Source organism: Anopheles arabiensis, chromosome 2 (genome assembly GCF_016920715.1).
Source record: "Anopheles arabiensis isolate DONGOLA chromosome 2, AaraD3, whole genome shotgun sequence".
NCBI classification, from domain to species: Eukaryota; Metazoa; Arthropoda; class Insecta; order Diptera; family Culicidae; genus Anopheles; species Anopheles arabiensis.
The window spans coordinates 109,404,884-109,431,338 of NC_053517.1; the positions used below are offsets into that span (position 1 = coordinate 109,404,884).

General features: G+C 50.1%; 8 protein-coding genes across 10 annotated transcripts; 5 read left to right on the plus strand and 3 right to left on the minus strand.

The window, feature by feature from the left end:
- Window positions 1-31: 31 nt before the first annotated feature.
- LOC120896047 (methylenetetrahydrofolate reductase) lies at window positions 32-1,655 on the minus strand. Of its 2 annotated transcripts, none has more exons than XM_040299862.1 (2): window positions 1,539-1,655; window positions 32-1,282 (listed from the first exon to the last, which is right to left on the minus strand). In XM_040299862.1, exon 2 carries the CDS (start codon window positions 1,128-1,130, stop codon window positions 138-140), a length of 993 nt encoding a protein of 330 aa, XP_040155796.1. In that variant the 5' UTR covers window positions 1,131-1,282; window positions 1,539-1,655; the 3' UTR covers window positions 32-137. The 2 variants fall into 2 exon arrangements, with proteins under 2 accessions (XP_040155796.1, XP_040155797.1); XM_040299863.1 differs by having other exon boundaries at window positions 32-1,134; window positions 1,539-1,603.
- On the plus strand, window positions 1,554-3,894 carry LOC120896046 (probable cytochrome P450 308a1). Its single transcript, XM_040299861.1, has 5 exons — window positions 1,554-2,577; window positions 2,639-2,826; window positions 2,896-3,121; window positions 3,188-3,584; window positions 3,653-3,894. Exons 1-5 carry the CDS (start codon window positions 2,056-2,058, stop codon window positions 3,817-3,819), a joined length of 1,500 nt encoding a protein of 499 aa, XP_040155795.1. The 5' UTR covers window positions 1,554-2,055; the 3' UTR covers window positions 3,820-3,894.
- A 276-nt stretch (window positions 3,895-4,170) lies between these two features.
- Window positions 4,171-5,274, plus strand: LOC120896049 (chromatin accessibility complex protein 1-like). The gene is made up of 2 exons (XM_040299864.1): window positions 4,171-4,287; window positions 4,383-5,274. Exons 1-2 carry the CDS (start codon window positions 4,171-4,173, stop codon window positions 4,866-4,868), a joined length of 603 nt encoding a protein of 200 aa, XP_040155798.1. The 3' UTR covers window positions 4,869-5,274.
- Window positions 5,275-5,381: 107 nt separating this feature from the next.
- Window positions 5,382-8,014, plus strand: LOC120896045 (RINT1-like protein). The gene is made up of 5 exons (XM_040299860.1): window positions 5,382-5,655; window positions 5,724-6,542; window positions 6,619-6,844; window positions 6,906-7,692; window positions 7,772-8,014. The coding sequence occupies exons 1-5, from the start codon at window positions 5,515-5,517 to the stop codon at window positions 7,962-7,964; spliced, it is 2,166 nt and encodes a 721-aa protein (XP_040155794.1). The 5' UTR covers window positions 5,382-5,514; the 3' UTR covers window positions 7,965-8,014.
- Window positions 8,015-8,026: 12 nt separating this feature from the next.
- LOC120896051 (facilitated trehalose transporter Tret1-like) lies at window positions 8,027-9,927 on the minus strand. Its single transcript, XM_040299866.1, has 2 exons — window positions 9,744-9,927; window positions 8,027-9,483 (listed from the first exon to the last, which is right to left on the minus strand). Exons 1-2 carry the CDS (start codon window positions 9,808-9,810, stop codon window positions 8,108-8,110), a joined length of 1,443 nt encoding a protein of 480 aa, XP_040155800.1. The 5' UTR covers window positions 9,811-9,927; the 3' UTR covers window positions 8,027-8,107.
- Window positions 9,925-14,912, plus strand: LOC120896050 (facilitated trehalose transporter Tret1). The gene is made up of 4 exons (XM_040299865.1): window positions 9,925-11,964; window positions 12,042-13,370; window positions 13,938-14,196; window positions 14,274-14,912. Exons 1-4 carry the CDS (start codon window positions 11,808-11,810, stop codon window positions 14,548-14,550), a joined length of 2,022 nt encoding a protein of 673 aa, XP_040155799.1. The 5' UTR covers window positions 9,925-11,807; the 3' UTR covers window positions 14,551-14,912.
- Window positions 14,913-18,088: 3,176 nt separating this feature from the next.
- LOC120898310 lies at window positions 18,089-26,403 on the plus strand. Of its 2 annotated transcripts, XM_040303979.1 has the most exons (6): window positions 18,089-18,537; window positions 18,637-19,055; window positions 19,885-20,104; window positions 24,369-24,688; window positions 24,753-25,271; window positions 25,341-26,403. In XM_040303979.1, exons 1-6 carry the CDS (start codon window positions 18,391-18,393, stop codon window positions 25,891-25,893), a joined length of 2,178 nt encoding a protein of 725 aa, XP_040159913.1. In that variant the 5' UTR covers window positions 18,089-18,390; the 3' UTR covers window positions 25,894-26,403. The 2 variants fall into 2 exon arrangements, with proteins under 2 accessions (XP_040159913.1, XP_040159912.1); XM_040303978.1 differs by having other exon boundaries at window positions 18,089-19,055.
- Window positions 22,208-23,215, minus strand: LOC120898315. The gene is made up of 3 exons (XM_040303991.1): window positions 22,946-23,215; window positions 22,606-22,869; window positions 22,208-22,522 (listed from the first exon to the last, which is right to left on the minus strand). The coding sequence occupies exons 1-3, from the start codon at window positions 23,004-23,006 to the stop codon at window positions 22,380-22,382; spliced, it is 468 nt and encodes a 155-aa protein (XP_040159925.1). The 5' UTR covers window positions 23,007-23,215; the 3' UTR covers window positions 22,208-22,379.
- Window positions 26,404-26,455: the final 52 nt, after the last annotated feature.

Genomic DNA, 26,455 nt, shown 5'->3' on the forward strand with positions numbered 1-26,455 from the left:
TGCTAAATCAATCGAAGGCATGAAACGCACCTTATCACAATGCATCGAACGTTTTATTGCTCAGGCATCTTTGGCACACGCTAAATCCCCGTCTCTTGTTCATCTTGCAGATCATCTTCCCGACGTTTGGAGAAACTTCATTTGAAAAACGCATCCAACTTTTCAAGCACTTGCTGCAGCAGCTGGAACTTATTGAAGGTGAAAAAATGCACCAACTTTATCGGATCACTCGAGGTGGTAGCGTTCGGTTGCAGCAGTTCTCGCACAACCCCCACGAAATACTCCACCATAAACGCTTGAAACTGATCCGGCGCATCGTGCGCGTGTGCCTCGAACGCGTCCCGTACCGTCGGTCCCAGCTCGATGCGCGTAAGGTTCAGAAGGGCTTGCAGATGCCGATAGGAGTGCGGAACGTAGATGCCCGGTATAATGGGAATGGTGATTCCTGCCTCCCTGCAACGGTCCCTGTAGCGCAGGAAGGATGGCGCATCGTAAAGCGTTTGCGTGAGCAGAAAATCAGCACCTTGGCTAATCTTTGCTTGCAGATAGTGTAATTCCTCGGTCTGCGAAGATGACTGGTAATGACCGTAAGGATAACCTCCAACAGCGATTGTAAGCTGGCGGTGGTCCGGCTGCTGCTCCTGCCATTTCCTCAGATGCTGCACCAAACCGGCGGAGTTTTGAAATTGCTGGCCCGGACTGACGGTATCACCCCGGATGACGAACAGGTTCCGAATGCCGGTAGAGCGGAGAAGTTGGTCCACCTGCTGTTCAGTTATGTTGTAGCAGGAAACGTTGTTCAAGACGGTGTACTGGTTTTCGCGAAGCCGTGCCGTCAACTGAAGCGTCGATGAGCGGAGAAAATCGTCCGCGTAGCGAAGATTATCGTCCGAAACCCAGGGCAGCGCACAGAAGACGGGTTGAGGCGTTAATCGCTCCAGCTGGCCAATGTCGAAATCATCCTTGGCGGCTATTTCGATGGAGTAGTGTACAGGTACAGGGCCAGTCGTTGTGGAGGAGTTGAAGATGCGGTCCATCTTCGTGCGCAGCGAGTGTTCGTTGCTCTGCTCTTCATTCGTTACGGTGTTGGTCGTTGCCATGGTATTGCTGGGCTCTGATGTAACACTCATTACGCTGTCCAGGGTAGAAGCACAATTTATTATTTTCTCTAAGGGGCTGCTCGTGACGTTTTGCGGGTAGAGGAAGTACTGGCGTGTGAGAATGCAAGTGCTTTGCTAATTGTGCTGGATGCCATCTACCGAGAGTGTCCGATAAGATAAGCCTTTAGGAGAGCAACAAATGAAACAAAACACGCTTATCATACATTCAACAAGTAGTTCGATAGGGAAAGCTGGCGAAAGATACTGCCGTGGACCGTTTAATATGCTTATTATATTGCCTAATCTAATCAAGAATAAGCAATATGCAAATCGTCTCCCGGTTGGGTGCTTTTATGGACAAATTTATGTTTCGTGACAGCGCATTTTTCATGCCGACGCAGTTCTTAAAAAGAGTAAAATTATCAAGCTGTAATTTACCTTGTCCGACCTTCTGGGTAAATAAGACGGCGCCTACTTTATGTAACCAGTGCATTCTAACATCCAGGCGACGGTGCATCATGCAACGTGCCGTGAAGTATTCGCGCACGCGTGTACACACCCTGCGCTGTTTACGAGAACCATTTACCATGCAGCACGAACGACACGATCGTGTGTGTCTGTGTGTGTGTGTTGATGACAGTTCTCAACAAAGGGGGTGTGGAATTCTCGCCGAAACAGGGTAGAAGCAATAGGGGATGAAACAAGCGCACTCGCAAACAAACCGGCGCGCGGTGTATTGATAAGCGCTACGCTACGCAGCGTACGCTTAGGTTTCATTCCAGTTCTTCTTCTGGCGGAGGGCATCACATTTTTATCACAATCAATTTCGTTCTATTAATACGAACCGAGGAGGAGCCCGACCTCCAAAATCTAGTCAATTGTCTGTCGAATCAAGTTTAGTTTAGTTCCGTCCGTTACGGTGAGCGTACCGCATCGAAACGTACCTCTTTCGGCAATGTTGGAGTTTTACGTGGCCGTTATCGTGCTGGCCGTTTGCCTGTACTTCAAATGGAGCTGCAGCTACTGGAACCGGCAGGGCGGTGTGGCCGGCCCGAAGCCGCTGCCGATCTTCGGCAATCTGTTCGAGCAGCTGACAGGGCAGAAACATTTTGGCGAAATTTTTGAGGAAATGTACCGAGCGTTCCCACAGGCCAGCTGGATCGGGTACTACAAGATATCGAACCAGCCGGGCATTGTGGTGCGCGATCTGGAGCTGGTGAAGGAGGTGCTGACCAGCAGCTTCTCGTCGTTCAATCAGAACGATTTCATCATCGACGAAAAGCTCGACCCGCTGGTAGCGTTCAATCCGTTCGTGCAGGCCGGCGAACGGTGGAAGGAACGGCGGGGCCAGATGACGTCCGTGTTTACGATGAACCGGATCCGGGCGACGTTTCCGCTGGTGCAGCAGGTGGCGCAGGACTTTGTGCAGTTTATCGAGCGAACGCGCAAAATGGATCCGCACTTTGAAGGGAAAGATGTAAGCATTTGGGTGCAAGCGATTGGTGTCTGCGTATGATTATAAAGCCTCTTCGCTTCAGATCTGCGCCAAGTATACGATCAACGTTGTGGCGAGTGTCGCCTTCGGAATTGATGCGGAATCGTTCACCAACCCGAACGCGGAGTTCCCTCGCATGGGTAACGCGTTGTTTGCTCCTACCTGGCTGACGGCTATTCGATCGCAGTTGGCCCTGTTTGCACCTGGATTGGCGAAGCTTCTGCGCGTACCGTGAGTTACAGCGGTGGCAGGTATAGCAGACACACAGAGCATTAAAATGGAGCGTTCTTTTCGTTTCAGCTTCGTCCCTGGATATGTAGATCGCTGGTTTAGGAGCATGGTGCGGGAAACGATACGACAACGGGAGGGCGCAAAACGTCAGGATCTGTTCCAGGTCATGTACGACAGCCTGTCCGAGAATGGGACGGTGGAAGCGAACGAGAACCACCTCGTCGGCCATTCGGTAACGTTCCTGTCGGAGGGTTTCGAAACTTCCAGCTCGATGATGAGCTACCTGCTGTACGAGGTAAGCATAGGCAATTGGCAATCGAGTGGAGGCATCAATGGGTAATTTCCAAAATTGCTTTTCCAGCTTGCCTCGAACCCATCGATACAGGACCGTGTAGTGAAGGAGCTGCGCACGGTGTTGGAAGAATCCGACGGGCAGCTGACGGAAGCAGCTCTCCACAAGCTGGTCTACATGGAAGCGGCCATGATGGAAACGCTGCGGATGCATACGCCCGTCTTCACGCTGCCCCGCATCTGCACGCAGGACTACGAGCTGCCGCCCCAGTTCCCGACCGACACGAAGCGCATCACGCTGCGCCGCGGTACGTCCGTCATCATTCCGGTGTATGCCATTCACTACGATCCGGATATCTACCCCATGCCGTACAAGTTCGATCCGGATCGTTTCCTGGAGGAGAACCGTAAATCCCGTCCGCGGCATGCGTTCCTCGGCTTTGGCGAGGGTCCACGGTTATGCTTGGGTAAGTTGATTGGATATTTCATTTGTATCGTTCAAGTTCTATTATTTATTTGGAATGCTCTTTTGTAGGAATGAAATTTGCCCTTCATCAAAGTAAGATCGGTATTGCTACCCTGCTGAACAAGTATCGCGTTAAGGTATCCTCGAAGCAGGAGCTGCCACTGGAGTTTGCTAAATCTAGCTTCCTGTTGAACCCGAAATCTGGCCTTTGGCTAAACTTTGAAGATAGAGAGTAGAGGAGTGTTGCATCACGATGATAATAAATATGTTCATTATCCTTAGATAAACAGCAAGAAATTTTCCATATTATATCCGTAAGAATATCCGTTATCACTTTGCTCATTCGAAGAGGCTTTTCTAGTCGAGACACAAACCCCGATTTCAGCTGACAAATTTACAGTGTAACAACCGCAGCTGTCAGCGCAGTTCAAGGACGTTTGGGTTTGTTTGGATCGGCGGAGTGGGGAGGGGGGCAGATTGAACTGTCATCCAGTTGTTTACACCCGGGAAGGAAGCGTTGTTTCGCGCTCGTTTTAATTTCGTGTGTTAAAAAGGTGTAAATTGCAGGCTAAAGCCTTCCCAAAACGATGGACAACGATCGGTTAACGCAGCTGCCTATGTCCCGAATTCGAACGGTCATGAAAACCTCGCCCGACATGGGAAACATCAATCCCGAAGCACTGTTTCTCATGTGCCGCTCAGCAGTACGTAGCAACAGCCAGCCGCGCGTGGCGTGCCACTCTGCAATCGCAAGGAACCTTCAATCACATCCTCACATCCGGTTTCCCCCCTTTCACAGGAAATGTTTATCGAGTATATGGCGAAGGGAGCGCACCGGCAGGGCAAGAAATCGCTCGAGTACAAAGATCTGGCCAAGTGTGTGGAGGAGGACGACAATCTGGAGTTCCTGTCGCAGATCCTGCCGAAGAAGATCACCGTGAAGGAGTATAAAACGTTGATGGCAAAGAAACGGGACACGGACGATGATACGGACAGCGAGGAGGAGGCGGATGAAGAATCGGGCAATGAAGAGGCGAATGCGGACGATGACGACGATGATGATGATGATGATGTGGTGGAGATAGTGGACGACGACGACGACGACGAGGACGACAACAAGAAGAAGGTGCGGCAGGAGCAGGCAGACAGCGAGGATTCGGCGTCGGACAGTGGGGAAAGCAATAGCGTGATATCGATCGACTCCAGCTCGGACGAGAAGGAGAATTCCAAAAACGTTAGCAATAAGAAATCGCCGGTAAAGCACAAAACTGGCGATTCGCCGTAGAGGAAAAGGTGCGTTGAACGGGGAAAGGGGCTTAATAAGGGAGGGATCTTTAATTTAGGGACTGATTTAGTCAGGTTTACGCTGCGTGCGAGACATTTCCGTACGTATTGCGGTGTAACTGAAACTTTTAAATTGAACGTTGGGGTGTTGGACCAGCCGGGTGAGACACTCCCATTCGTTAATTTTAATTCAGGAGCTGAGGATAACCACTTTTGTACCATAATTTGACCTTTTTTGCAGTATAATTTATTTAAACAACAGTTAACAAACTGCCGTTCATTCGAGCGTGCAAAACAAACGAAACAAATAGGTAGGATGGCCGCAGAAAACGTGTAGTAAGGTTCCAACTGTCTTGTAATGTTCCAAAATCTCAAACTAAACAATAAATCACGGTTATAAAATGCAACTTTCGAAAAAGTGCACGATTTTTTAACGAAAAATTTAACTTTTGCAGTGCAGGGAGCTAGCTCATCACATCCGCATCGAGCGAGTAACCCTGCATCGGCCAACCGAACCACGAAACGTCAAAGTCCGAGATGTCAACAATCCCCGTGGTGATGTGTTTCAATAGTTTCGTCCGGTGCCGTGTACATTAGTGTAAATATCTGTTTTATGTTGTAAGTTTTACCACTAACGCTGGGTAAGGATGGCCGATAGCAAAAGCAGCGTGGACGAGCGACTGATTGCCCGGTTCAATCAGGAGCTAGGAGCGGACCTTAAAAACAGCTCCAAATGTGGCGATTTAGTCAAGTATTATCGGTCCGAGCTGGAGGATTTACGGGATAAGGTAAGGTGGTTTTTGGTGCAACAAAGTTTTGTCCTTACCCTTACAACATCTGTGGTAACTTTCCACAGATTACAGTTACCGATGCGGGATGCATTCCAAGCGTGAAAGGTATGATCGATACGGGTCGCAGCAAACTGGCGGAGCTGGACGAGAAGGAGAAGCGATTGGACGGCTGTGCGGAGAAACTGACCGACCGGATCGAAACGTACCATCAGCTGATGGGGGAGGTGGGCGATAAGATGGCACAGATACGGGTGCTGCAGACCGTGCGCGACTACATGGCACTGATCAAAGACATCGAGAACATAAGCCAGGAGCTGGAGGCGTGTATTAACGGGAAGGACGACAGCAAACCGATCGCCCTGTACGTGGCACTAACCGGACCGAACAGCATCCTCGACCGGATCAGCGGCATCGAGGCGCCCCATCTGAAGATGTACGCACGCAATACGGCATTCCACTGGCACGACGTGCTGACGGCAAAGTATTCGACCGAATTCGAAGCCCTGCTGAAGACGATCAAGTGGCCAAACATGAACCAATCGCTGGAGCAGTTCAATCCATCGAAGGAAAACATTTCCAAGCTCGTGCTGCTGGCAGAGTACCTGTTTCTGGTGAAGCTGCCCGGCGATCAGGATCTGCTGAGCGTAAAGCTTACGCCATCCATCATCTGTCCGCACTACACGACACCGGTGGAGCTGTTTGTGAAGCCGTTCCGGTTGCGGTTTCAGTTCCACTTCACGGGCAACAAGCAGACGAACCGGTTGGATCGGCCCGAATGGTATCTGACGCAGGTGCTGATGTGGGCGAAGGAAAATCACATCTTCGTCGGGCAGCACTTTCAATCGCCGGCTTTGCGAGCGGGTATCGTTAACAGTAGTGTTAGGGTAAGGCGGCAAAGGAGCTGAGAGCTAGTCGTTAGTGACAGGTGTTAAAATAATGACAAACGCTCTTTCATTGTAGCTGGAATTTGTCCGCGGGCTGGTACAGTTAGCCATCGAGAAGCTGATCGTGGACATTGAGCAAATCATACAGGACGAGGCACTGTTTGCGCATCTCATCGATGAGGTGTTGCCCTTCGAACAGGACCTCAAAACATCCCTCGGATACCCGAACAGCTATCCGAGCGTGGTGTCGGTGCTTGTGCAGCCTGTCTTCTTCGTCAAGTGGATGGCAATTGAGAAGAAATGTATGTATTGTTGGCCGGATTTCGTAACAGACATTTGTAACAGACCCCCCTCATTTCCCAGTCACCACGGATAAGATGGATGCAATGCTCAACACGGCCGATCCGTTCGAGCTGCTCGATCCGGCCAACTTGGATGAGCTGAAAATTCCCAAATGTGCCGACCAGTTCATACGGCTGCTGGATGCAATAAAGGAGCGCTACTGCTGCCTGCCCCAGCCCAGCCAGCAGCTCCAGTTTCTCGACCTACAGCTCGAGCTGATCGACAACTTCCGGTGCCGGTTGCTGCAGCTGTACAACGATGGCGTCAATCCGACCAAAATTCTAAACGCACTCAACTATCTCACCTCGGTGCTGCGCGAATGGGGCGAAAACGTGCACTATCTGCATCTGCACGCGGCCCTGTACGGTCCCGATGCGGACGAGATCAGCTCCGTGTTTGATCAGAAGATCGAGGAGCTAAACTACTGCCACCAGAAGCTGGTGGAGGAGCTGGTGACGTGGATTGTGCACGAAATTACGGCCCGATCGCGCCCCTATCGGTACGATCGGTGGCCGTCGATGAATCGGCACGACGCGAAGGAGACGCTGATGGTGTCGGCCACGGCTAGCGAGATGTTCCAGGCGACCATCAACCACCTGCACGACATGGAGCAGGAGCTGTCGACGAACGTGTTCATGGTCGTGGTGCGCATGATCGCGACCGAGCTGGACCAGTGGATGATCTCGAGCATGGTGGCGAACACCAAGTTCTCGACCGGTGGTGCGGAACAGTTTCACTTCGACATGACGCGCAACCTGTTCGGGATGTTTAGTCAGTACGCTAAGAAAACTAATTTATTGTTTAAACGGTAAGAATGCTGGGGGTGGATGGGGAAATAACTGAGCATAATGCCTCATCCTTTTTCATCCTTTCCTTTGTCTCAACAGCATTAATGATAGCTGCACGCTGCTTACCATGCCACTAGGGTCCGCAATTTTGCTGCGCGAAACGCTACTTTCGCCCACAGGCGACGAAGAGAGCTGGACGCGCGCCCTACAGGAGGTGGGCTTAGCGATCTTCGACCGGAAAGCCACGCTTGATGTGCTCGATCGACGGAACGACATGCCACGGATTGGCTAGGGACGCAGAGATGGATGGATGCAGAATAAAACGAAACCCAAAGCAAAGTGTTTGCTCTCGTTCTCGTTCGGTTATGGGTTAGCGTAGAAATCGTTTATATGTAATAGCTTTTCTTTAACACAACTAATAGGACATGTTTATCACTAAGCGCCGTGCTGTAAGTCCGGCTTGTTCTTCTTCTTCTGCGATCCACTACAACAGTTGAGACTCCGGGTGGTTGATGTGTGCATTTCGATCAGGATCTGATCGAGCGGTTTGCCCTTCGTTTCCGGCACGAGCGCAAACACAAACACTACGAACGCCGCCGAGCAGGCGGCAAAAATCCAGAACGAAACGTACGTTCCCGCCTCATCCGAGATGAGCTGATACAGCTTGGACACGCCGAACCCAACGGACCCGGCAAACATCGTGTAGATGGCCGCTGCCACCGCTTTCACGTTGGTTGGGAATATTTCCCCAAGAATGGCGAATGGTACCGTCGCAAGGCCGACCGTGTAGAACACGATGTAGATCATGATCACGGCGAGCGGAATCCATCCAATTCCCTCCACGTCAACTTCCTGCTGCAGCAGGAAGAAGTACAGCCCCACGATGAACGTCCCAACGGCACATCCGACGGTGGAAATGAGCAGCAACGGACGACGGCCAACGCGATCGACGATCGAAGACGATAGGGCTGCCGTTACCAGCTGTATCACAGCCATAATGATGGAAGATTCGTGTGCTTTCAGTCCACTGTTCACTTGGTCGAAGATTTGCTGCGAGTACGCAATGACCGCCTGACTGCCACAAAGCTGCTGAAGCGCTCCGAGCCCAAGTATGATGATCAAACTGCGTCGATTACCACGGGTAAGCAGATCACGGAAGGTGCCCCGGTTTTGCTGTGATCGTTCTACGGCAGCTTGCATCATCCGCAGCTCGTCCTGCACATCACTCGCCCGGCGAAGCCAGCGAAGGTTCTTTTCTGCCTGTTCGTTGCGTTGCTTTGCAAGCAGATAGTACGGTGATTCGGGCAGCCAAAGGAACAGAGCAAAGAACGTCGTAGGGAAGGCAACGGATATCCACGCGAGAGTGCGATAATCAACGTACGGTCCGATCACGTACTCGAGCAGGATGCCCGATTTGGCCATCACCGTGAGCAGCGTACCGATCGAGCCGCGGATCCGATCGGACGCAATCTCCCCGAGGTACAGGGGCATCGAGGAGTACGCCATACCGTACGAGATACCGCTGAGGGCGCGGGAAATGTAGAGGACCGTTACCGATTCACCGACACCGATCAGTATCCAGCCGACGATGCTGGGCAGTACGGCAATCAGCAGCGTAACCTTACGACCGAACCCATCGATCAGCCAGGCGGACGCGACGGGGCCCGCGATCGAGGTGAGCACGAGGATCGACACAATCCAGGAGCTTTCGTCGGGCGTTATTGGGAGCGGTGAGTCGTCGGAAAGCAAAAGCGGGAGCGTCGGTGAGGTCCAACCGTATGATGCGGCCACCGATAGCATCAGCAGCGTACCTGGATGGGAATGGCGGGGGAAAACAAGTTAAATACTCATTCTGTGTGGGGTTTTGGCTACTGTGTGGATTGGTGGAAAAATGAATTGGCAATTGATTGGCCATCGCTTGGTACAATAAGGCAATCAGACGCTCCGAGATAAGATAACGCTGATAAGCGACAGAGACAGACCCTCCCACAAGCCACCGATGCCAGGATCATTATGCAAGGAATTTGTGGAGGTTTTTCGGAGCAAAACGAATCACAACCGAACATCTTACCGGTAAATGCCGCCAGATATTGATTGGAATATTTTCTAAAATCTTTCACACTTTCCCACACTCCCATGGTTGGCTCTTTGTAGTGCTTCTTGTTGTCACGAAACTTGAAAAATCAAAACACAGCCCAAATGCTACTTGCTGCGTCCACGAGGGGAGTACACACCGATTCCGTCCGACGGTGGACAGCGATGACTTCAAACTGACCATCCGTAGGTTCAATGTCGATTTATTGCACCCGGTCCAGGGCAATAACGGGAGCTGCTGATAGATCATTCGATTATGCCAGCTGAATAATGATCGATTACCGAAGACGAGAGAGGGCTGGTCGATGTATATGGTGTGAGATAGGTGACCGCCAGCAAGCAGATGTGAACCAAGTGGAGTCTCAACTGTTTTTTTTCCACATATCATCCGGATAAGAACCGGCCCCACTTCGAACCAAGAGGAATGAAGAATCCGCGATAAGCCATACCTCCGGGGGGGTTGGGTATTGTTTTGGAAGCCCCACGCGTCCGAATGACGACGGTTAACGACACGATGACGTCGTGTCGTACGAAGAGAGATTGGAAGAACAGGCAAGATACCTCTCTGTTATTTTGGCCAAAAACCGGGAGAGAACCTCCAATACTACTCTATCAACAGCAGTCAGTAGTATCAGCTATCCCCGGATTGACTCACCCTGATAAGCAAAAGAAATGGACGAAAATTCGTTGACGAAAGAATAAGCTTATCGAAAGGAATTATCTAACAGAGATAATGCCCCATATGCGTTGATTGGGCCAAGTCTAATTGGGACAGGTCAATAGACTCAAGGATATCAGTGATTGGGGTCATTCAGTGAAATCCAAAGTCTTCTATTGTTAATGCTCCAATCCGTCGCTGATAGTTTATCCTGAACTGATCGAGGATCGTTGGAGCCGACCTTATCGTACAGTCATCAACTCGCACGACTTAAAACATGCCCCTTATTCGTTCAAATCATTTCTGGATCATGAAAATCAATAGATTGCAGACTCCGATACTCCGAAGACACTTGGGACAACCTATGAAGTCATTCTGGAGTGTTTGTGTGACCCTTGGAGAACCTCTGAAGTCATTCTGGAGTGTTTGTATGACCCTTGGGGAGTCCATCAGCCAAGTCCATCAGTAATGTGGGGTTTATGGCAAGATCGCGATCAAGTTTCATTAGAATGACGATCTTCCGAAAATCTGTGAAAGGCATCTCTTGAAAGATCTGTGGACATTTTACTCATGAAATAGATCAGAATATAAACAAATCTATCCCTTTTGAGATAAGGTAAAATGTTGGGAACGTTGTCCGATCTATAAACCCAATTTCAACACGATTTGCAATCGTTAAATACCCAAAATCCTCGGACAAAGCTTGTGTGTGTCTGTGTACAGTTTCGGGCTCTCCACCAAAGGTGCAATCATCAAATTACAGTCATATTGCCGGCAATAAGTCCCATCCATAACTGCACAGTGAAGATAACTAGAGTGTGTCTGATGCTATCTGATGATCTCGGCATGTCTTCATTCGATAGGTGAAACAGAGCAAGACAGTCCACTGTGTCCACTCTCCACTACGACGACAAACCGACGTGGAGACGCCCGGTACATTTGAAGGCAGCAGAAGGGAGGGTTGATAAAATTGCATCAATAAGCCGCTGTATGTGCTGCCACTGCATCAATAAAGCACGCTCTCTACCTAGTGCCACGAGCCACGAGCCAAGGATTAAGGATGTAAGGTAAGGTCGACGAACAGTCTAGCTCCTCGGTATTACTGCTTCATATTGCCGACCAGCACCACAAAGTAGCGTTAAAGAAGACACCGGCGCAGTGCTTCATTTGTAACACCTTCCCAAAAACAGCTTCTTATCACACCCGACTCGGCCTCTGCGCAACGTCTAATGAGACATGAAAAGCACCATTTATACCGATGTTCACGGTGGGAGATAATCGGACGGTCTTAGGCAAGGCAAGGTGTCTTTTACGACGGATGGCATAAACTGGCGGCATTTAGCTCTTCCTTTCCTCCAAGATGCATCATAAAACAGCGCTGTAATGACTCCGTCGATTGCCCTGTCGATACTGCCCAGGGCGGCATCATTCCAACGCAGACCGTGGTTAGTTACGGACGCCCGTTGTTGGTGCAACATGTCATCCGCCAAACAGATGGGTCGTGGACAGTATCGTAATGAGTACATCGCAGCGTTAGCAGGTAGATATTGCCATAGCGGATACCAACCCGATAATCACACTAATTTGCTTACTCTCTCTCTCCTAAATCTACCACAGCTACCTCATCACTCGTGGCATCGGTCGCCTGTGCTGGATGGTCATCGCCGGCCCTTCCTGTCCTGCGAGGCCCTAACTCACCCATCCCGATCACACCGGACGAAGGATCGTGGGTCGTGTCACTCCTATCAATCGGTTCCCTCTTCGGACCCATCATTTGTGGCCTGTTTGTCGATCGATATGGCAGAAAGCCGGTGCTGTTGGTTAGTGCGGTCCCGCTGGTAGCTGGATGGCTGTTTATTGTGTTTGCCGAGTCCGTCGGTATGCTGTACACCGCTCGGCTACTGCACGGCATTGGCTACGGGCTGGCGTACTCCTTGACGCCCATCTATCTGGGCGAAATATCTTCCAACGCTGTGCGAGGATCTACCGGTGTGCTGGTGACGGTAATGGCTAAGCTCGCTTTTCTGTTCGAGTACTCCGTTGGACCGTACGTTGGATTCCGGGCGTTGGCGTGGATTTCACTCGCCCTTCCGGTCGGGTTCGTTGTGTTGTTCTTCTGGATGCCCGAGACACCGTACTACCTGTTGGCCCGAGGTAATAAGAAGGCTGCTGCGGATAGTTTGCGCTGGTTGCGTCGCAGCTCAACCATCGACGAGGAGCTCGGCCGGATGGAGAAGCTTGTGCTGGAGAGCAAACAGAGGGGAAATCCACTGAAGCAACTGCTGCTCACGTCCACGAACAAGAAAAGTCTCGTGATCATACTGCTGCTTTCGTTCGGTATGCAGCTGACGGGCATCAATGCGATCCTGGGCTACTCGCAGACAATCTTCTCACGGTTAGCACTACCGCTGACTGCTGCCGAACTGTCGATCGTGCTCGCGCTGGTGCAGCTGGGGTCCGTTATGTTGCCGACCTTCCTGGTAGATCGTGCCGGACGTCGACCGTTGCTACTTGCCTCCACGGGGGGATCGTTCATCGGGTTAGCTATGTGTGCCGTGTACTTTACGCTGGATGAAACCACCACAGATGTGCTGTCGCCTGAACCGGGCGCAGCACACGGATGGATTCCGTTCGCTGGGGTACTGCTCTTTATCATCTCGTTTGCTATCGGACTTGCTACTGTACCGTTCGCCATTTTGGGTGAGGTATTCCCGAAGCACATCAAGGCTGCGGCGAATTCTGTGTTTGGGGTCATTACGTCTGCGGTTGTGTTTTCGGTGGTGAAGCTGTTCCAGGTCATTTCGGACGGTGCTGGAACGTATGTGTCGTTCTGGATCTTCACCGGGTGTACGGCCACGACGGGGGTTTTGATTTACTTGATCATTCCCGAGACGAAGGGCCAATCGTTTGAGCGTATACAGGAGATAATGATGCGACGCGGGAGGAGTAATGAGACTGGTAGAGAGTGTGGTGATGGCGCCAAGGGAAGACCGTTACTATGTTAAAGGAGCACGTGGATTGGGTGTTATAATTAAGAGGCATGCAAAGAAGATTAAAAGTGACTGAAAGATAAAATTTAGCTTTAGAATTCATTCATACAGTAGGATCACTGCGAATTTGTTATAATAAAACAGTACCTACACGAGTTCTCCAAAAAAGGCGTTACTTTGTCATCCACGTGGCTATCTGCGATTTTCAAATTTGATTTTCCTCAGAAAAGGCTCGGGTATCGAATTCGCAGAATGCCTGAAAAGGCCTTTTCCGAGTTGCGCGTTTGACACCTCTGCACAAATGTCAAACCACAAAAACGGTTCCAATGTAAACAATAACACAAGTTCCGCGTTCAGCTGATTCGCGATCGAATTTCTTTCGCCTTTTTCCTTCTAATAACATCGACTGTATAAAAAAATCGGTTATTATTCGCGCGCGCTCTCTCTCTATATTGTATACACTACCCCATCCACAAAATAGTTATCAAAATGCAAAGTTTAACCCGAACGTCGCACCTAGTAGCGCCAACGATGACTGTGCTGATACTGCTGCTGCTGCTGATACCGATCTCGTCGGAGGTGGAAATCGATTGCAACAGCTTGCGGATGGGACAGTTCATCTGCCCCGATCCGGCGCTGCGTCAGATTGATCCGAAAACGCAGCAACTGCGGGGATGTACGCCGGACAATAAGGCACGCGTTTGGTGCGTCGCTGTCGAGGGGATTGTGTGCAGCGAAACGAAGAACACAAGCTTTACCCGTGAAATGCCCTGCAAATGGACGTAAGTTCCCGTCACGCTCTGTGAGTGATCCCTTTTTGCATCCCTTTTTACTAACAATGAACCACTTCTACTTCCAGCAATGGATATCACTTTGATACCGCACTACTGCTCTCCGTCTTTCTCGGCATGTTCGGTGCGGATCGGTTCTATCTGGGCTATCCCGCCATTGGGCTGCTAAAGTTCTGCACCCTTGGCTTTATGTTTCTGGGCCAGCTGGTCGATGTTATACTGATCGCAACGCAGGTCGTGGGACCGGCCGATGGGTCGGCATACATCATACCCTACTACGGACCGGTCATTACGGTCGTGCGTAGTGACAATTGGACGTATCGCCTACCGCAGGATAACTGGTGATTGCTGGCCAACATCTTCCGGCTACCACGATGGCCGCAGGTGGAAAACTAAGAAGGGGATCACATGTCTTGTCGGTACCGGGGTGGACAAATAGAATGGAGCGAGCTATTACTGCTCTCCTTCATTGCGAAATACCACCCCGAGACGAGACATCCTCTTTCCTTTTGCTCCAGAAGCAAAAAGGTACGAAATGTGATACGATAGCGTGTAGTAGTGAGTTTGTTGGTAATGTTTTTTCCTCCCCTCTCCGAGACAGTGAAGCAGAATAAAATGTAGCCAAAATTAGTAAAAAATTAAATACAAAATACCGATTTGAAATGTACGAGAAGCTGTTAAGCAAAAACGGTTCTGCCCATAAACAATATTTCACCCGTTTAAAGCACACTGCAAAAAGTATAGCAAGTTTGGCTTTGATTACGACGACCGGTCGACAAGCGCCGGCAAGCGATGTTGGTAATAAATTGGTGCTTGGTCATCCTCGATCATGAATAAAACCGAAGCAAATCGGCACACGACAGCAGTAACAATTTGATCAATACTACAAGCCCTACAAAACGATTGTATCGAATTGTGTTTGCCATTTTTTTAGTTCGCGTTGAGCTTCTATCCTTGAGAATTGTGGGGCATTTTTATGATTTGTCGTGTGCAACACAACAGGCCACGCGCGGGCCGCAAAACCCGAAACTGAACAACAGTTCAATATGCGGTTTTTGTGTAGCTTACCTACCGCATGCCCCATCGAAGACCTCGCTAAACCGGACCTACCCTCCGTTCCATTTAAGCGAAATTGACGACTGCGTGTATCGATGCCGTTGCGGTTTGGTTCACCGTTCACGAACTGAATTTATGGCACAACAGCGCCTTTTTTGTGTGTAGACCCGTGGGTGCGCGGCGGTGGCGGGGGCGGCGACCCACGGAGATCGCTTGATTTCGTTTGATCCATATCTGTTTTGCATCCGAAACCATTTGGATGGATTATCCTTTTGCTGGGTAGCTGACACTGAACCATGGCTGGAGTTCCATTCCCTTGACGTTTTGATGGATGGCACGATGTGCTAAATCGCTTTCACTACTTGGCCTGCTTTTGTGTGGCGCTTAGATCACATGCCCGAAAAATTGCAAAACTGGCAAAAAGATGAAGTTACTATGAAGTTACCATGAAATCATAGCATGAAGCATCTAGGTAGGCGGTGTCTTGTCTGACGATGTAATGTCAGTTCAATCAGCACGCGGGACGAATCAGCCATCACAATGGAGGTGTGCTGATGGACAGGTAGTCAATTCATGTTTGGGGAGTTTGGGTTGCTCTTTACAGCCCAACACGATCAAGGCCAAACGAAAGACGATCGCACAACGTGGCGCATGGGAAGGTAATCCATTTGATGGAGAATACATTTTAATCAGCCAGAAAATGGACCATTCCCGAAGGAAATCGTGTGTCGCGTGCTGAACTTGACAGAGTTGTCGATTCATTGGTGTAGTTCATTGTGTTAAATATGATAGAAAATAATTTGAACGGTAAAAAGACTGTACATTGATTTGAGCATATAGATTAATAATTTTGAAAGAAAAACGGTGCAAAGAAGTAGCAACTGAACAGATAATTCAAAAAGAAGTCATATATTTTACACTCCACCGAACCTCAATCCCAAATCTAACCTAACCCTTCACAAATCCTAACCTCCATCAAACCGATACCGGTAGGCGCAGTCCCAAACCATAATGGCCACACCAAAACCAACGTTGTGAAATTCACGTCCTCCAGATAAGAAGCATAAACTTCCCCAGACCGGGGGGCAGAAAGAAACAACTCAAAATTTATGTATGTCAAGAACTCGCCCCAACTTTGACTGTTTTAGCGAAACCGTTCTGGAAGCGATCATCATCGGCCCCGGCATAGCGCTAAAGGGGAGGGGGGAAGGTAAAGGACGCGCGGGACCAAAATTATGTATCTATGCTCCAAAGTCGTCTCAACCTGGCAGCCGGCAGCAGTGGTAGAGGGTTAGGGGTTATGCGAATAGAAACTGTTTCACTTTTCGCGTGTCATTTCGGGTCGCAAACTTTCCCTGCCCCTAGCCATTCCACAAGTTTGTGTGGGAAGGAATTCGATTTTGTTTTTTCATTCGAGTCCATGGTCAAAATCATGTGCATGGGCTTAGATGGGAAAGCAATACTCATCGCCTGAACCGACATTGAAATCAACCGTTTTGCGAAATGGAAATGAAACGAGTGATTTACAATGTGGCTGAAACGGACCAAAAAGGGGTAACAGTCTGGAATAGGTTTTCCCATCAATATTCCCCAACGGTTTGTGCAGAAAAGAATCAATAAGTACAAAAAAAAACAGGCACGAGGAACCACCAGTTCGTAAAAGTGGTAAAAATGCGCCTGTAAATTTGCCAGCACGAAAAGGCCCACCGACAGGCGTGTGCGTGGGAAACACGGTGTATACATCGAAGAAGAAATAAAAACAACATATGCTGTCTGCTTCACGCCTTAAGAAAGCTCCTTCAATTCCTTATTGGGTGGGAAAATCCCCGGTGTATAGACACATCATCATCATCATCATTAACCGTCAACCATCCACCATCAAGCATCAAAGGCATCGACGGCAGCTCATAGCGTGCGCTTGCTTTTCACCGCATTGACTAACACCCGCTCTCGCTCTCAGCCTTTCTCACCCATCCTCTCCCTCCCCCCCTTTAGTCACTGTTCGCTACTCCCATCACCGGTCGTAAGGATCGAATGAATGAAAGCTTACCGTTTGTGGGTCGAAGTCGGCGTTGCCTGTGCTTCTTGTGCGGTTTCCACCGCCGCCGCCTTTTGCGCGAAGAGAGTAACAATCGCTTGAGAGAGCCCAGGCGCGCGCGTTCGCGAGAGAGAAAGAGCAAGCGAGCGTACGAAACAGTAAGCAAGCCTGGAGGAGTCTCTGTTCTTCGTTTGTGCCACGAGGGCATTGGCATTGCTCGCCCCAGGGGGGAGAAGGTTCGTCCCGAGCTCGAGCCACGGACATGGGCCACACGCGCGCCACCAGTAAGTCAGTGCGGGACTCTCGCCGGGACCGGAAGCCAGGCGGCTCCATCGCCACGTGCCTGCGTGACCACCGTTGCGCCACCGCTGGCACCAGTTACCGTTCCAGCGTTCGTGCGTGGCCTGTCAATCCGTTTTCAATAAAATAAGCATCATAAAACCGCATAACTTAACGACAACAAGCGCGCGCACACACACGGGTGAAGGTTGGTGGAGTGGACCTTTCTCTCGCGTTAGGGGCCACCCCCTTCGAAGGGTGGTACACCACGAAAAAAAAGCAAAAAAAAAAAACGAGTGATCCTGTCCCCGTCACCCCGCCACAACGCGGCACAGTTCGTTCCGGTGTTTTACTTTCGCTTATTGCGGTCGTGATGGTATTGTCTGTTTGGTGAACCTGAAGCTCGTCGTTCGATTCGTTCGTGTTCAAAGGCAGTGAGATTGAAGCTGGTTGGTGGTGAAGGACACGAGAGGGGAAGGGGGGGGGGGCGAAATACAACGATCACAGCACCGTCCATCGTTTTCGGCACTCCCTTCGAATTGATCCCGGGTGTGCTTCACAAACCTCAACGCGGTGTGCTTTCCAATCGAGGTCCTTCCGTCCTGTCGTGTTTCCCATCATTTTTTTGTTTGGTTTTTTTCTGTTGCTGCCGTTCATTGTTGGTTCAATCTCGTTCGTTTGCATTTCCTTTCGTGCAAACCCGAACCCACCGTGCTGTGCGGTGCGAATTTACATACCCGATTCGACTGGGAACCCGGTTTGCGGTCGTTTCGGGGTTTCGATTGTGCGGTGTTTCGCTTAAAAAAGGCATCATGTCGAGCGCTCGCTGCTTAAACTGGTCCCGACCGCCGCCGGGAAGGCATCCAGCTCCCGTGCTCCGGAAGCAGCTGTCCTGCGTCGATCGGCCCGTCTCCTCACCCTCACCCCTCGCAGCACCCAGCGCTGGACGCTCCCAATCGGTAACTAGTGCGGCGGCCGACACCGACTACTGTCACTTTCTCGTCACCGGTGCGATCATTCACTCGAACCGTTTGCAAACCTATCACACCTACAATCAGGCCCACCGTGGTGCGAGCGCTTCCCTGGTACGAACGCGGCCCTCACCACACGTGGAAGCGTCCGACGGTGCCCGACAGCAGCAACATCGCCGTCCGTCCAGTGCCAGTGCCAGCAGCGCTGGTGGTGGTGGTCTATCCGGTACGCCCGCCGGTGACGAGGAGCGTACGACGGTTGGCAGGGCTGGCCGGAGGGCGATCTTGTGCAAGCAGCTGTCGCTGGATAGGAGCATTCTGGTAGCGTCCTCGATCGCGTCCGGCATGGCGACGGTTGCATCCGGTGGCACCATCCCACTGTCCGGGGTCGGGGGTGACCGGGACGATCTGACGGGCGACGGGTGGGCCTTCGCTCGGAAACAGCAGCAGCAGCAGCAGCAGCAACAACGGCAGGAGCATCGAACTGGAGCTGGAACCAGAAATGAGTGCGTATAGTAGTGATCACTATTGAGGAGTTTTCTTTCAGTTTGTTATCTGTGCTAATTGATTAACGAAAAGCGCAACAGTAACGCATCGTGAGACATGTGGTGTGAAGTGTGGTGTCATTGATTTAAGCTCTGAAATAATAATTGTTATAAAAATTAACCACTCTTATTAGAAAAAAAGAAAATAATGTGCGAATTAGTTGTGTAGTTCATAGTAGTGACAATGGTGCAGATAGAAGTAGATACTGATTCATAATAGCGTGCTGTACTGTGACAATACTGATTAGTGTAGAGCAGGGGCCTCCAAACTTCTCAGCTCGCGGGCCGCATTGCTTCAAAAATAGCTATATTGAGGGCCATTTGACGCTCCCTTTAAATGATGAGTGAACGTTTAAATCTCGTTTTTACAACAAAATACTAACGATACTAATACAGTTTCGTGTTACTAAAGCTTGATTTTTGTCTAAGAAAAGTAACAAATACATTTTTATTTGAATAAGTCATAATAACGTAATATTTATATTAACTCTGGCAAAGTCATCGTGGGCCGCATTATAAGCTCTTGAGGGCCGTAGTTTGGAGACCTCTGGTGTAGAGGATAGAATGCTCAAGTTACGCACGATAAGCTCCAGATCGAATCTCACAAAGAGCATGCCATGTTTTGTTTTACATTTTCTTATTAGATTGGTATGGTAGTTGTAGAAGAATTCCTCATTTCCTATCCAATTTGTCATCACATTATACTCATAGTGGCAAACAGTAGCTCTCTCGTACTAGCCAACAACCCACCGCCAACAGCAAAACTAACTTTCGCTCCGTTCAATCGCAGCACGGACGCGAAGAAGGGTCTCAAATCGACCAAAGACTCACGCATCAACATTAAGATCTTCCTCGGTCAAACCGTCCAGCAGGATTCGTCCGACACCGGCATAAGCGATACGGAGGGTGCAACGCCCACGGTCGCCATCGCGGCACTACAGCAGCAGCAGCAAGGAAACCGTCCGATCGCGCCCTCCCCAAAACAGGAACCATCCAGCCCGAGTATGGTGGTAAGTTTGGGGATGGGGGGTTTTTCCTCACTCATCCTACGCCAAGTGTAATATTCCCACGACCTAGAGGTTACTGAACTGTGTCTGTGTGTGTGTGTGAGAGAGAGAGACACACTGCAACGTAAATTGCGTTGTTAAGGTGGGTCCGTGTTCGATGAGCATGAAACTAGACCACGAAATTCAGCCTTCCCACGAACAACACAGCCACAAAGGGAGAAGAAAAGAAAGGACAACAAAACAACACGGCTGGGGAATGAGGTCGTCGTCACTGAGCACGACGAATGTAGGCCACCAGGCGGCTCCATCACGCCGAACTTGATAATGAGATATCCAAACAGCGTTACAAACAATGCAGTCGATTTTGGGTTGGGTTGGGCTTTGGAAAAGCTTGATTGATGCTTTGTTAGAAACAGCAAAAAGTTTAAGCTAGTCGAAGGTCAGTGTTTTAGGTGGGGATTTTATAAGCAATGTACGATTTCAAATTGAACAACATCGGCGTTCCCCCAAACAATCGCACACATGTCTTCAACTTCCTTGGAAGAAAGCGTTTTTAGTCTTTTTTTCGCTGAAAAAAGCTTTCTGAAGAGCTTTAAGCAATTGAACTTACCTGCGCCTACTACGCCAGCTGTCTCAACTCACAGAAAGAGCCGTGCTGAGCGCTTCCTCAAATCATCCTTCCCCACGCAACCAATACCTGCCTACTTGCCTACCATCAAAGCAGGCGACGGCAAAGGGCACCACACCCAGGGGGTTATATCTCTCGAGTCTGACAGGCTTCCTTCTGGTCCTGACTTAACCTGACGACAGCGTCAGTCAGTGTGAGGTGGAACGACCACCACCTCCCTGTCCCTGTCCCGATAGTACAACTAGGTCAGGCCGCCTAAGGGAGCCTAGGTTCGATTAAAAGTGCAGCTCCTTCACCCCGTGACTGACTCGTCGTTCGTGACTGGTTCCGATTTGTTTTAGCTCCGTGCCGTGTGCATTTGTGCCGTTCATTTGTAGGCGTTATCGAACACAAACTCCCCCCCCGCCCCGCTCACACTCCCACGAGCCCATTGTGTTAGAGTGAGTGGAATTCAATCGCGAAATCAGAACAGCATAAATCCAACACCCTTTGCTGTTGTGGTTGTTGTTGTTGTTGGTTCGCAGTGATAGTAGTCCTTGCCGGTTTGTTTGCCGTGGAACAAAGTGCAGCAATGAGCTTATTGCAATGTGTCGGTTTCGTCGCTTCATCGGCGAGAGCTGTGTGTGTGTGGTTGTGTATGTGTTTTCCGGGTTTGGTGCTTTCGGATGGGAGCATTTTTACCGTGGGCCAGTTGCTGCCGAACGGTGAGGCAAGGCACAGGCCAGTCAAGTGCCGCACAGTGGTGGCCACCACGATAACGGCCGGAAAGGTGCATCTCGGGCAGATCGCGCGCGTGTTTGTGTGTGAATCGTTGGCTTAAAGGGAGTTTATGAGGCGAACAGTTCCTTACAGGGATTTACTACGAAACACAGTATACCGTATACCGGCGTGCCTTAAAAGAAAAACACCAAAAACCAAGCAAAGTTTCGTGCCACATGTCGGCTAAAATGTGCATATAAAACAAACAAAAACCTTGTGCCACCACGCTGTGTCTGTAATGGTGTCCGTGACTCCGTAAGTGCGGAGAACTTTTGACAAGCGCCATGATGAAGTAATTAAACAGCCGTTCCATTCCGCTCCTAATAAGGTTGAGTTCCACTTCAAAACGGAAACGAAGAGACTATACAAACTAATGTGCATGCTTGCATGCTAATGCACCTGGAAGCAGAGAATTGGCTTAGTAAAGGCATTGTGTGCCATTACATCCTCTACCGTAGGTAAGCACCATTGGGTGGGGGTATGCGAACAATGAGCACTCATTTCCAACAAAAACCCGGCGTGTCCCAACAAAAAAAAAGCCTTTCTATAAGGTGAACACAAGGACAGGTCCTTGAGTTGTTTGGAGCACGCTTCCTCTTTGCCATCCAAAAGCAGCCTTTTGTTCTCTCTCTTTCTGCACTTCCACTAACTGCCCGTGAGAATCTTGATAGTTTTTTTCGGAATCCTCTGATTTGATTGTAACGAACGGCTGCCTGCGATTTGGTTTTATCATGCCCGCATTTAAATGGCGCCATTTATTGATTCCAGACGACGCACTGATAATGTGCGATGATAACATGATGGCTGTAAAGCTAAAGGTGACTCCGCGTACTGTACTGAAAATCATCTCCATCGTGACCATGTGCCTTATTATGACGGATTGTACACCGCTCAGTAGTTGCAGAGGGAGCCCGTACAGAACTCACAGAACACTGAATCACCCCTATTGCCGTCCAAGCTTCGGCAGGTCGCGTCGTACGTGTTCAGCTGTAATGCGCAGCCCCGATCGTAGGTGTACCGATTTTGCGACGCAACTATAACGAAAAATGTACGTACGTACGAGTTGTGAGCTAAGTTAGCCTGTGCCTGTGGGGGGGATGGGGATTTCAATACACACCGTAACGTTGGTTGCGGTAACACATGTAACCGTTCGAGCGGCCCCACGGTTTAACGGTGGACGACAATGGTGGAAACCAGGTGGTCTGAGGTGACACCGTCGTTGTTGCTGTCGGAAGCGTCGGCTGGGGTGAGGTTGGTAGTGTAGGTTGTCCATTGCTACCACCTCCACCACCTCCCCCGGACGTCGGGGTGCCACACACGGTAGCTTGTAGACTGTTCACGCCACAATCGTAGCAGGACCAGCAAACCATCTGCGCGCGAGCTACAATCCGGAAATAGGACGATGTGGTTCTATCAAAAAACCAAGTCTATCTGGTAAATGGCACTACACTACTTACCTCCCACAGCTAGGCATACTAGCAATGATAGCGCTACCACACTCGCACTGAAACGAGCCATTTTTTCACCCGGCAATGGCGGAGGTACTCACAGTTTTGCAACGGATGCCCAATCCAAGGAGCCGCTCGTTTGTAACTGGTTCGCTAACGACGCATCCCGCTCTATCGAAGCAGGCCGTTTGGTGTGGTTCTCGCATCTTGCGAGATAACTGCGATCGAGATAAACTCATCATCCAGACTCATCAATGCGAATGAGTGAAGGGTACAGTGGTGCAAACATGAAATGGGACTTGGCATAATAGTCATTCTCCATCGGCATGGAGCAACTTGTAAATTCAGTGATCCAAATTGGAGTTCTTTTCCTTATACAATTCCAATAAGAATAGCTCATCGAGATGGAATAGCCCAATCTACCGAACTACTACATCCCCGCTGTACCATGATTCGTTTGAACAACTGTCATCAATCGTTTCATATGTAAATTCCTTATCGTTATCTAAATAACGATAGCAATAGGCTAAAAAATGTGCAAAAAAACAACAAATTCCACATGATGGATGATGACTAGAAGCAGCACGCGGTAATGTTAAGCAATCGCAGTTATTTAGCTTTGTTTGGCATCGTTTTGATCGAGATGAGTCATGCTCATCACACTGTATGATTGTGTCATCTCTCAAAAATTCAAAATTCCAAAACATATGACGATGCAGTGAGTGACATGCATTAGAATTCAGGATTTCAGTTCAAGGACTTCCACTGCCGAACAAGTCGATTCGTTCCTGTGCGACACCAACGATCAACGGCAAACAATTTCAACAATATGGTATCAAACCCACTCAAAAAACATGCCACCACCCCAACATGCCTTCAACATAAAATGTTGTAGAGAACCTGTCGATCGGCAGGGTTTTCGGCAGCCCCATGATTGGCAGTTGGCGTTAGCGTGCGGTGCAAGTGTTGTCAAGCACCAGCTGAGCACGATTAGTTCAGCAATCCTTGCAGCACCGTAAACGTGTTAAATTACATGTCAATTACACGTGACAGCGACGCCATCGTCGGGCCCTTTTCGCAAAGCCCCCGGGTGTCTAAATAGTTTGCAAAAAGTTTCACCCACTGCACCGGAATTGCGTCATTGTCCCGGGTGCAAGTGGAGGGGAGGAGGGGGGGTGCAAAACCACACACACACACACCTTGTTACCTCGTGCATTCGAAGGGGCAATTCTTTTCCACTTCTAAACCTGATTCCATTGGAATGATCACAACGAAAAGTTCTGCCTTGTCTCGTCGAGCTTTAAGCAACACAACAAGAAAGAAAAACTGACAACTTGATACGTGTGTGTGTGTGTGTGTGTGTGGGACTTTCACAATCACGCTATCCTTTTAACCTTTTTTTCTTCATTTCTTTTCTTTTTGCTTTCCACAGTCCACCGACACACCGCCAGGCGCTGGGAAGTGTAAACCCACCAACGGAACTACAGCTGGCAACGGTGCACCAAATGCGGCCTCAACCGGTACGGGAGCGTCCAATGCAAACACTGGCACCGGCACCGGTTCTGGTGGGCGCAGCTCATCACTAGCGCAGCGCCGGGCCCAGTTCCAGGCGAACCGGCAAAACTCGGAAGCGCACGATCGACGCCATCCGCCGCTGGTGCGGGCTATGTCCGCACCGATCCGTCCGGCCGATACCGATGCATCCAAGTTTCTGCAGGGCAAAAAGAAACCCCGTCGCAGAAAAGTGTTAAGGTAGGTGTGGTGTCACTCTACCACAAGGACTGTGACCTGTTCTAATCGTCATTATTGTTTGCAGAGAAAAGGACGAATATAACATCTGCGAGGAGGATGAGTTTAGTGATGAAGGAGGAGCTGGAACAACACAGCCGACCACGGGACCGAACGGTCGCCAGGTACCGTGCTGCATCTTGCCAATGCGCTCCCGCTCCGTACTAGGCGGCCAGTGCGACATTGAAACGCTCGTATCGCTGCTCAGCTCCGGTGGCAGCGACTCCGAAAAGGAGCAAGACGCCGCCCAACCTTCCCCGGGGCAGCAGTCACCTACGGTTCCGCACGGTACGCCAGCGGCCAACTTTCGGGCACAGTTTGCTGCCGCCCATCTGCAGGCTAAGGGTCCACGCGCTCCAATGCTCAAGAAGGCCGGCAAATCGGTGTCGTTTCAGGAGAGCGACCTCAAACCGGTGGTCGCCACGGCCGGGCTGAATCGGGACTACCGGAAGCCCTCGTTTCAGCCGTCGACGGTGGCCAGTAGAATACGCCGCACCCAGCAGCTCGTCAGCACGCTCAATGCCTTCCAGCTGAACAAGGATCGAAGGTAAAAGGTGGAGTGAAGCTCCATTCTTCTCCACTGTTCTAATTTGCATCTTTCCTCTTCAACACACAGTGCCGGGAAAGATACAACCGACAAGCAGCACACCGATACTGCCGACAACAGTGATAGCGATCAGCTGGACGATTGCGCCACACCCACGGCCGAAGCAACCCCGATATCGGCCACCAACGTGGGCAGCTCCAAAGCTCCGGACACTGCCAAAACGACCAACGGTGCAGCGGCAACGAACGCTTCGGCAACGAATGGCGATCTGCAAACGCCCAAAGAGCAGGAATGCTACCGTCTGTTTCTCAAGATGTCCAAGAAGGGGCTGGCCGTGTCGTACGATACCATCCTGCGCGGCATGCTGACACCGACCGAGCTGCGCGTACTGCAGAAGAAGCAAAGCCGTCAGCAGAGCACCGCCAATGGCACCGGAAGTGGAACCGGTGGCGAAAGCTCGCCCGAAAATGGACCACCACCGGTGAGCATCGAGGAGTTTCAGTTTCAGCCGACCGGTGTGGAGCATGGGACCATACCGGAGGAACCACCGCTGACGGAAGCTCAGGACACGGAGCACACGGAGCTCCAGGAGCAGAAGGCGACCGAGCAAAATGCGTTCTAGGAATGTGTGTGCGTGTGTTAAGTTGTGTTTTTGGATAACAATTTCCAACTTGTTTCAACCTGTGACGTGTGGCGTGACGAAGAGGACCTGTGATAAGGAAAGTGTGTGGAAAAACAAACCTGGAATATGCCCCTGTGAGGTGGAATTTGGTGTCAAATTGCGTTATTTGCGTTGTTTTAACGTGGCGTTACGTGAGTCTTGAGTGTGTCTTCGTTCAAGAGCTGTTTCTATTGTTTCTTTCGTTAAATGCTGGCCAGAGTTTAAATGTTACCCGTTTGTTCGCTTATCCTTAGCCGAACGAGTCTTAGTGATCGTCTAGATAGTGCATATATGTGTGTTTGAGAGAGAGTGTTTTGTTGTCCTTAAAGACGCAATTGATGATGCTCGTCTTACGAAACAATGTGTCTTAAGCGTTTGAATCAAGTTGGATCACACTAGAGAACCTTGCGCACGAAATAAAAAGCACCATCGGAGTCACAGTTAGGAAGACTCTCTCGCGTCTGCGAGTGATCGTCGCGCGTTCTTTCTTTCATTCTCATCCTACACCCTGTGACAGATGACA